The sequence below is a fragment of the Electrona antarctica genome, assembly GCF_951216825.1.
Source record: "Electrona antarctica genome assembly, chromosome: 5".
Classification (NCBI taxonomy): Eukaryota; Metazoa; Chordata; class Actinopteri; order Myctophiformes; family Myctophidae; genus Electrona; species Electrona antarctica.
The window spans coordinates 7,040,842-7,051,419 of record NC_136810.1 but is presented as its reverse complement, the minus strand read 5'-3'; the positions used below and the strand labels follow the sequence as shown (position 1 = coordinate 7,051,419).

Sequence of the window (10,578 nt, the reverse complement as noted above, 5' to 3'; positions counted from 1 at the left end):
CTGCCAAAGCATTTCCGGGGGTCCCGGGCCAAAAACGTTGAGAACCCCTGGTCTATGGTGTGTTTTCAGCTGTTATCGGGCTGGTATAGTATGTGGAGGGTTGCTAGTTTGAGTCCAGGAAAAATGTTCCACCGAATGCTATTCTTTCTGTCTTTTCTCTTGGTTCTGTTCCATACACACCACACAGCAATGCAACACTGTAATTAATTATGTCCACGTGTAAATTATGTAAAGTTGAGCTTTTTTTGTTTTTTATGTTGGAAAAAAAAGTTTTGTCAACTCCTATCTGACTGTGGGAATCTAACCTGTGACTTAATGTGTCCCATAACTTCAGAGAGGAGTTGCATCTCACTACTGTATTATTGTAAATTATATTATTATTGTATTATTAACCTTGCTGTTGGACCACGAATGTCACTATTAAAGGAGCATTTCAGCCATAATCCATATGAACTGTGTTTTGTCCCATCCGTGGAATTGATCCTAAGAGGTCAATTAACTATCAAGACAAATAAATGACTTAAGTCTATAAGGTGGTTTATAGCCTAGTATTGGTGATAATGTGTCAGATTGTGTGAAGAATAAATCTGTGTTTTTTTGGTGAAATGTTCCTTTAAATGTATTGAAAAGCTGTATCCTGGTAAAGTGCACTGGCCAGTTTAGTTTATCTGTCAACAATAATGTGGAGTTGTGTTTTCAGATGGTCCAGAGCCGTTTGTCTCCTGTCAGACCTCCATCACCACAGAGCCAATAACTTTATACTTCTGCAGCTAAAGGGAAATTCAACTTTGTTTGCACCCTTTGTATGTAATATCAAATAAACAACTGACATTTATATTGGCTTTGACTGTTTGTTATGTAGAATCACAATGTGCTAATATTGTTTAAAGGCATATCTGTCTTATTAGCCAGGGATCCTTTTAAGACTGTTCACGCACATCCATTTACAAAGTAACACATCGTTTTTGCTGGATTCAACTGCCATGTTATGAAAATGACCTTTATAAAGGTTATAGTAGCTATGTCTTGGTATTCATTGGAACAAGGATCTTTAAAGTAACTATATGGTTTGATGTTCTTTAAGATAATTTTCAACACTGATTTTATTGAATACTATTTATTCATTGGGGTCAGTTCACCTCTTAGAATAGCCTGTTATTGCACCACTCGTAACAGTTCAATAATCACAGGTCTGCTCTTGAACAGCATAGGATACTTTCTGTCATAAAAAATATGTTTAATCATGTATCAGCACATTTCAAGGCCCCCCAGTAGATTTAAAATGAATAATCTTCCATATTTAAGACTATATAGAAATTGGAGGAAAGACACTGGTGGAAAATGGATGATAATCTCTGGGAGAAGGATGATGCTGTTCTAATCTGATAGTACAGGAAATCTATGGAAAATACAGGGTCAACCTGGGTCAATTGTCTGAGGGGAAAGTGTTGAAAATGGCCTGTACAGTATGGCCACCATTGACATCCTATTATAAGGCAATATTTTTTAAATTTCCTTTAAGTGATGATGTCAGCACATTTGAGCAAGTTGCTATGGCAAAGTCTAGCCCAATGAGTGTTTTTGTGCAAAACGAATGCGTGGAATGGCTTCAGCATCATGAAAACCCCCTAGTTTGATATGTCACATGCTACTTAAAGCATAAGGAAATTTAGAAAATATTGCCTTATAATAGGATGCCAATGGTGGCCATACTGTACAGGCCATTTTCAACACTTTCCCCTCAGACAATTCGAGGCAACTTTTTTTCTGTTATTCAGCATATATTGAAGATGCAAAATCAGCTGAGTTTGGTTTTTTTGCAATTAGATTGAGGTCAAATTACATTATTACTGGACTTTCTAGCCAGTTTGAATGTCATAAAACATCCAGACGGACTGCCGTTGTAGAATTCTGGAGTGCAATGTGTTTTGTTACAGAAATAATTACAGAAATGAGAGGCAGCAGCAGAACAGAACTGTACTCAGATCTGTAATCTGTATTGTTTCACAGATTTCTCTTTTAGTCTATTTTTATGTCTGAGATGAAGAAACCTGGAAGACAAGTGTATGTTAAACTTTGTCTGAACATTATCTTTTTAAACTGGTCTGAATCAGGCTCTGGTCTGAATTAAAGCATGATGAATTCCTGTTCTGTTCTTTGACTATATAGTAGTGTCTGTCTATCTGTACGTCTCTAACTGTTTTGATGAATTGAACATGGTGGACCCTCTTGTAAACAAGTGTAATGCTTAATTGGGTCGTCCACTCACAGTTAACAGTCTTTGTATTGAGTTTGTGCTTGAAATGTACTGTAATTCTGCAAACTGTTAATAAATATTTCAATCAATCAAAAAGGAAACCCTTGCCTGTGGAGGGCAGTATAAGGTTTCCCATTGAAGTGTTCCGTCTTGAACTTCCGGGTTGTTTTCTTTATCTTCCGGAGGAGAGTGGACTATGCTCCTTTCCTTTTCTCCCATGCCAGTTCACCATGGTGGGTGTTTTTTATTCATTCACTTCTACCGTTTTCTTATCTAACGCAATCCTTCGTGTTTAACCGTTCTTAAAGCCCAGTAATACCACCAGTGTAACTCGTATTTCTGATACGTAAACATCGATGCATTATTGGTGATCGGATTGACTTTCAACAGCGTTTAGTAACTGAGTTTAAATATCTGACATGAGCCGGCGTTTGTTTGTTAGTTGTTTAGCGGGAACGACGTAGCGAAAAATGATGCCCCGTGTCAGGAAGGGAACCACGTTACCACGCAGCATTGAAACACTGGAGTATTGAGAGACTAAAGTGTTTTTAATCCTATGTACTAGGCTCGGGCTGGCTATTCCTAGCCCCATATGTGCCCTCTCCCTACGCTCATTCTGTAGCTCCGAATGAGCGTAGGGAGAGGGCACATATGGGGCTAGGCTATTCCATGATATGCTATCGATTTTACAACCGACCGTCCAGATGCATGAATTGCATGATAACAATACTGTGTAGTGGACAGTCATTTTTGGTGGTATTTAAGCTTAGAATACTATTCTAGGACCAGTTACAAATGGTAGACAAATTTCTATTTTATTGAGGTTTTGAAGGAGCGTCAGGAGTTAGCTCTGGTCCATAGCCGCCTACTGCTTTTACGATTCTGCCCTCTAGTGCCCTGCCCAGCCGCCCTGCACTTAGCTCTGGTCCATAGCCTTCTACTGCTTGGGCAGAATCGTAGAAGCAGTAGAAGGCTATGGACCAGAGCTACCCTGCACTTATACTGCAGGGTAGAAGCAGTAGAAGGCTATGGACCAGAGCTAGTCAGGAGTCTACTTGATGTGTGTTGGGGCATTCCATATGTTGGTGGCATAGCAGTACAATTAATTTAACCTCATGTTTGTGCCAAATCTGGGTCTTGAAAGTGCAAGAGAACAGAAGCTGAAAGGAATACCCGCCAACTGAAGAATATTGGAAACGAGTGTATGGAGTATTAACCTTGTGTGTCTCTCTAGGGACGTGTCAGGACCAAGACCGTGAAGAAGGCAGCCAGGGTGATCATTGAAAAGTATTACACCCGGCTTGGGAACGATTTCCACTGCAACAAGAGGGTGTGTGAGGAGATCGCCATCATTCCCAGCAAGAAACTCCGCAACAAGATTGCTGGGTCAGTTCTGTGTGTGTGTGCTGATTGCGAGTCTGAAACAAAATGATGGTCTCTTCCCTCAGCTTTCTTAGTCTCTTACACACTGTCCTCTCAGCACTCGTATCTTACCCCTACACTGTCTCTCCATGCAGCATTCCTACTGCAAGGCAAGGGATCCCAAACTTTTAAGGCTGTGACCTCTGCAAAGTCATATTTGTACTGGGGACGACCCCCCCCCCACCCTGACTAGCATAGTTTGACTCATGTTCCAGAAAATTGTTAAAATGGCCGAACTACAAGCTCACAGCGGGCTACGAGCTTGTAGATTGGCTAGTTTCACAATCTTTGCCTCTTATGTAATTTCGTCTAGGTCAGGGGTGCCCAAAAGGTAGATCGCGATCTACCAGTAGATCACAAAGGCTGTCAGGTAGATGACATGCCCCTAAAGAGTATTTCATTTAAATATATTGAAGAAAAAAAACATTTCTCCCCCTCTATTTCCCATTCCAAGTGCATTTGTCTTATACTGTACAGAATGTAACACAAACTCTACTATTCCGAAGCCCCCTCAGGTACATATTTAAACTATTTTCAGCAATGGTATAATAATTGATTTGGTGGGTAGATCTTGCCGAGCTGGTCATTTTGAAAGTAGCTCTCAAGTCAAAGTGTGGGCACCCCTGGTCTAGGTCATTGTCATTAAGTTGTGCAGATGCCCTGTATACACTAATAATGTGGGGAACCCCCTAAATAGCAGTTTGGGAACCTGTGTCCTGCTGTGTCAACAAATGTTAATGCAAGTGACTTTGAAACTGTCCCATAACAATTTAAATGACAAAATTAACATGACATGCTTTTACTGAACTTGGACACCCTGTAACGAAAGTGATCATGGTTTGTGTTGTCTCCAGGTCATTGATAATACAGGAACATTCAACTGAAAGTCATTCCCGTGTTTGTTGGAATCTGTTTCCAGTCAAACCCTGTTACTTTCAGACATTCATTTTAATCTTTAACAAAATTTCAAATTCTGTTGACATAAAACAACGCAGAAACTGGTTGGTGCTGTGGTGGGTCATCCCCCCCATATTCCCCGGGTTCTAGCCGCAAGCAACTCTTGGATGCTATTTTAGTATTTTTCTTAACTAAAGCTTCAATCTGTAGTTTTGTCTTGCCTCTCTCCCGACTGTCGGAAATACCATAAAGATGGTGGTCTGCTCCATAAACATCGTTAAGCAGACCTGTCTGACTCCAGAGACTGCATTTCTTGGAGACTACCATCAACTGCTGTTGAATTAAAATAAGCCTCAGATTGTAGCTTAAAAATAAATTCATAAGAGAACCTGTGATTGTAGCTTAAAGTTTAGTGTTTTTACTAATTTCTTTTGTGGTGTGTTTCTGTTGTGGGTTAGATATGTGACCCATCTGATGAAGCGTATTCAGAGGGGACCAGTGAGAGGAATCTCCATCAAACTGCAGGAGGATGAGAGGGAGAGGAGAGACAACTACGTCCCTGAGGTCAGTTCAGCTGTCAATCTACTGCATGCTTCTCCTTATTGGCTGCTTGTGGTCCTGTCAGCATCTTTGGCTGAGGTGGTGCTATTCATTGTGTACACGTTTGTCCGACTAGACTGGTTGTTGAAGATCTCTCCTACACATCAGCCTTTTCACCTTACTGATCACTATAGTTTATTTATGTCATGCTCATTCGAGCGTACTGAATTGAGTAAAACATTCTACTCTGCTGTTTCAGTTTTCACCCTGTATCGAAAGTGATCTTGGTGTGTAACTTGTCACCAGGGTCATTGATAATACAGGAATATTGAATTGACGGTTTTTCCCGTGTTTGCTGGAATCTATTTCCTGTCAAACCCTGTAACTTTCATACACTTAAAAACCTTTTGTTTGTATTTGGTTCATATAGAACCAACAGCAGTTGGTTCTATATGAGTTTATGTAGGAACTTAGGAAGGGTTATTTGTTGTAGAACTCTTTATTACCCTGCCTACATGCATGTGTGGCAGGGCACTGTACCCCATTCTCTGTGAACTGATTAAATTGAAGGGCAGAATTTTGGGAGTAATCATTAAGCTGCTATGAAAAAATAAAGGTAATCATAATCTAAATGTACATAGTCTCGACAATCGGATCTGCTTACTGGTGCATCTGGAGGAAAATTAATTTAAAGGATTTGTTCTTCGAAGCTGTTTTATTTCTCACTTGCTACCATCAAGTTCTTTCCCATTCATTGACTTTAGATATCACCAGACATTTGTAGCTGGTCTGTTGCCATGTCTCTTATTGTCTCTCTGTATTGTAATGTATGTATTCTTCATCTTTCTCAATCTGTCATCTTCGTCTCTCTCACTGATTAGCTGTGTGTTTGTATGTTATGTACAGTATGTATAATACCAGTCTCTTTTTTGCCTGCCTGCCTACAGGTGTCTGCTCTGGACCAGGAGATGATTGAGGTTGACCCTGACACCAGGGAGATGCTCAAACTATTGGTACGCTTTTTGTTTCTATGCAGCTACCCGTCTGACGCATTTCTTTTAGACCAGTGTCCTGAACGTATAATGACCAAGGGTTTGTCATGTTCTGTTGCCTCAAAAGTAGACCAATCGCAGCTCCCACTGCTATGTGCTTGACAGCAGGAACCTCAGGCTATAAATGAATGCAGCACAAACAGACTAGAGTCTAGGGACACAGCTGGCGCCAGCACAGTCACCTCTAGGACGCATACCATCGATGGCTACAGATTGGACACGGAGGCCGACTATCTTGTTGGTCTTTTAATGGCATTTTATTTAAGACTACCTTATTGACTCTTTCTTTAGCACTTGGCCATGGCCATTCATTACTTTAATGAAGACATTATTTCATTAAGTTCTTTTTATATTTCCATTAGTAGGATTTATAATGTAATTACATCATAGATGTTCAAACACTTACTCAGTTTAATGACTTGCTGTGTTTGCACTAAGATTGCACTCTCATGGGTCCTCGGCAATACACCAACCAAGTGAAGTCTATGGGATTTGTAGCACAGACATGCAATACAGAGATGCCTGCTACCGGTATGCGTTATTGGACTACTACTGTTTGCAGAAAAAAATATTACAGAAGGCACATGACATTTATCCTCTGCCTCCATTTGAGATGTTACCACTTCATAATTGTGTACATGGAAAGCAGCTCAAAGTGCTTACAAGCAGAATAAATACAGTATGAGTAAGGCACCCTATGTGCCTTACTAATATTCAGTAGTAGAGGAGGCTGAATAAACAGTCAAAAAGGACACGCACATCGGAAGGGCTGCAGCCCGAAACGTTGCCTACCAGTAAAGATATTTTGGGAGCATCAAATGGTGTGCAGATTTTTTAATTTCTTCATCGTTACTCTAATATTCACCCTGTAACGAAAGTGATTGTGGTGTGTTGTCGCCAGGTCATTGATAATACAGGAACATTGAACTGAAAGTCATTCCCGTGTTTGTTGGAATCTGTTTCCATTCAAACCCTGTTACTTTCATACATTTTCAACCAAAACTACTGTTTGTAAATTGTTTTGTTGCAATGTTAAGGAATAGTCATTAATTTGTGATGTGCTATGTTTTATTTTACGGGCAGTCCAAACTTCTGCATTATGTTTTATACCATGTGTTTTGTCTGTCTTTCCAGGATTTCGGTGGTCTCAATGTGCAGGTGACTCAGCCTGCTGTGGGGATGAACTTCAAAACGCCACGCGGCGTTGCCCTCTAGGCTTGTTGTGTGTGCACGATACTTGGCGTTTTGTATTATACTGTTAACACTTAAAAATAAAAACCCAAACCTTCGCTCTTGGGTACTGTTTCTTTGGCACATACATTGAGCCCTTATGGCTGGCACTTTCTTTTTGTTGAATCTTGTGTAATGTGCTGTGAATTGTTCTCGTTACGTTTAGTCGAACGGACTTTGTAATATGTCATATGGCATAATCTTTGTTTATTACTAAAAAATAAAGTTTCTTCAGTTTATTTATTATAAAATGCTGCTCCTGTGTCACTTATGTATGTTTCCTGGCAGAATGAAGAGCTGAATATAGAATAAAACCCCAGGGTATTATGTGGGATGAATATCAATCCACAACCTTGCCAGGCAGCAACGATTTGGGTTGTTTATGACTAAGCCTTTTTTTCTAAGCTGCAAGTGAAATGGTTATGTAATTCTTTGGTGTCTAATGGTTTAAAGCAGGGGTTTTCAACATTTTTATGCTGAAGTACCACCACAGAATATCTGGCTCTCAAAGTACTGCCACAATAACTGATTGTTAAAATACAGGAGTGTAGACCTGCCCCATCCTATTCAGCTGCCCAGGAGGAAAATGTCATTTATTCTTTCATTTGTTTTTGTTCCTTTCCTAAGACAATTTTGCTGCTGCTCTGATCCACAACTGATATTTCTAATGTGATTAAATCCGTCCTAAAATCTTACGGCTAGGTGTGCTGTCATGCTCATTTCAGCACAGCTGGAGAGCCTATTTCAACCAATTGCTTGGTCAGAACAACTACCTGTATTAATATAAATATTTCATTCCACTTGTCTTTTTTTCTCCTTTTTTGGGTGACTCCTGAGTACCACCAGAGGGGCTCAAGTACCACTAGTAGTATCAGTGGTTGGGAACCCATGGTTTAAAGGAGTAGTTCACCCACTCAGTCCAGAGACTGCCGGTCATCAATTAATTACCAATACACACCTTTGCTTCTGGGGGACCTTGGAACAAAATATAATGAGATGTGGGGTCGGTGGCAAAATGCAGACCATTTTATGAATTATAGCAACATATGCTTTTCAGAAAATGTAAACGTTTAGAAGGAATTTGTAGAACAGGCCTCGGGTCTTAAGATTTAAAAACGAGCATAGATTCCGTTGCTAAACTGCTGGTAGAACGGTTACTGATTATCAGGAAATAAGTGGTTTAAAAAGAACATTACACACCTTAATACAGTGTTAATGGATCATCAGCTCACAAAACAATAGGTAGGTGACATTTTAATGTTAAAGTCCTACATCCTACAATAATATCCATATAATAAAAAATAAAATCCATATAATAAAATCAATGTTTTATGACTTCTTCAGATCATTATTTTTTTTGTTTACAAACATTTTAACAGGAAGAAGTTGCAGAATGCTCCTTGTGGGCAGTCGCACATTTTACCAATGCGCGAGCCTTTTCTGATGGCGCAGTGCTCCCCAATGTCACACTGAAAAAAGAAAGGATCACAATATCAATTTGTTTCTGTCATATCACACTTAAATAAATGTAACACTGAAAAATACATATACATATGTTTATCTAGTGTCACCATATCACAAAATATATACAGTATATATCACGTCATATTGAGCATAATATATCATTTATATAACAATGCAGTGAAGGGAAAGGGATCTGATTCTCAATATCAAGTAGTATTTGTATGCTACCATATTGTGTTTGATATGAACCGATCTTGATTGATTGATTGAATACTTTATTAACAGTTTGCAAGGACAGGCTCAGGGAAGTACAGTACAATACAAGGTCTGCTAAAAGGATGAAATCAGAAAAGCCTTTGGTGTCCTCAATTTATCACATACTCAATTCAGCTATATTAATCTGATGCATGTATTGATGCCGGGTTTGGTAAATAGAATACATTAGTGGCCATACATGTATGGCAGGCTGACACATCAGACATGAATAAATGTTAGGGATTTTTATGAACAATAATACTTTTACTTTATTTGTTTATTTAGATGGACATTACATAAATGCAATGTAAATACACCGGATTTAGCAAAAATGCTGATTTTCATCCGCAGTAAAACAAAACAAGCAAACCTTACATTTTTGTTTCTCACCGTTGGAACTTGTCCAAACTTCTTCTCCCAGGGATTGATTTTCTTGGTCTGCAGTTTCTCCAGAACCTCATGAAGAGCCCCCAGCTGCCAAAGCAACATATTGACCATGATTACACCATTTATATTATATAAATACTTTATGTACGGGGAAAAACGAAGGAGTGTGCAGACTGAAATGCAGGGCGTGTGATATATATTTCTTAATTAGCCTATATAACTTTTATTAATTACTTTTATTAATTAGCTCTCATGTTGTGAGAATCAGAGATGGTGATGAAAAACAGATTAAAGAAAATGTGTGTGTGTTTCAAAATGTATCTCTGCCAGTTTAGTAATAATAGCATAATAATAATATGTGTAATAATAATAATAATAATACATTTAAAATAAATTAAGAAGCAAAATAAATAAGTGATTTAAAAAAGAAAACTTAAACATTGATTTCGATCATAGGTTTTTCAAAATGTGTTTCCTACCAGTCTCTTCTCATTGGTCAGATTTGGATTTTGTTGATAGTAGAAGTCCTGGAGGCCTCGCTCCTCCAGGTCCACCTCGTCCCGCGTGTCGCTGTCTTGAGCGGAGCAGCGCGAGGAGGAGGACAACAGAGCGGCACACAGCAGCACGGCTCGCGCCCACATGCCACAGTTCTCCATGGTGCTGATGCTGATGAGCGACCGGTTACCAGGCAACAGCTGTGATGCTCTGATGCTCCGCTAGACTCTGCTACAAGGTATGAGCTGCCTCGCGCTTTTTACCAGTTTGCCCCACCCCCTTTTTGCGTCAGAGATATGACGTAAATTATGTTTGCGTTAAATTATTCAGTGTTATGATGAAGCCGACTCTCCACAATAGCAAAAACGATAAAAAATGCATGAATGAAGATGACAATGCATAAAAATAGGATCTATAGTTCAAGTTCTTACTTTTGAACAGGCCTACGCCGTCATTGAGTATCTTCTAACAAAATCACAATATAACCGTGAAGTGAGGGCGGCCACTGTATTTATATCGTGACGTAATCTTCAAAAGCCATGCATTGAAGCGGTTAGCGGCCCTGGGCCTCAACAACTG

General features: G+C 39.4%; 2 protein-coding genes across 2 annotated transcripts; one reads left to right on the top strand and one right to left on the bottom strand.

Annotated features, from left to right (window-relative positions):
- Positions 1–2,385: 2,385 nt before the first annotated feature.
- Positions 2,386–7,457, top strand: LOC306923591 (small ribosomal subunit protein eS17-like). Its single transcript, XM_079501776.1, has 5 exons — positions 2,386–2,490; positions 3,492–3,643; positions 5,035–5,140; positions 6,064–6,129; positions 7,303–7,457. The coding sequence occupies exons 1-5, from the start codon at positions 2,488–2,490 to the stop codon at positions 7,381–7,383; spliced, it is 408 nt and encodes a 135-aa protein (XP_079357902.1). The 5' UTR covers positions 2,386–2,487; the 3' UTR covers positions 7,384–7,457.
- A 1,262-nt stretch (positions 7,458–8,719) lies between these two features.
- On the bottom strand, positions 8,720–10,160 carry cart2 (cocaine- and amphetamine-regulated transcript 2; the record flags this gene model as incomplete). The annotated part of the gene is made up of 3 exons (XM_079501278.1): positions 8,720–8,867; positions 9,508–9,591; positions 9,984–10,160. 3 exons carry the CDS (start codon positions 10,158–10,160, stop codon positions 8,760–8,762), a joined length of 369 nt encoding a protein of 122 aa, XP_079357404.1. The 3' UTR covers positions 8,720–8,759.
- Positions 10,161–10,578: the final 418 nt, after the last annotated feature.

Bases quoted from the DNA above. Each gene is read 5' to 3' on its own strand.
- LOC306923591 (XM_079501776.1), top strand. The intron at 5,141-6,063 runs GTCAGTTCAGCT...GCCTGCCTACAG, and splicing joins GAGACAACTACGTCCCTGAG to GTGTCTGCTCTGGACCAGGA. The intron at 6,130-7,302 runs GTACGCTTTTTG...CTGTCTTTCCAG, and splicing joins GGGAGATGCTCAAACTATTG to GATTTCGGTGGTCTCAATGT.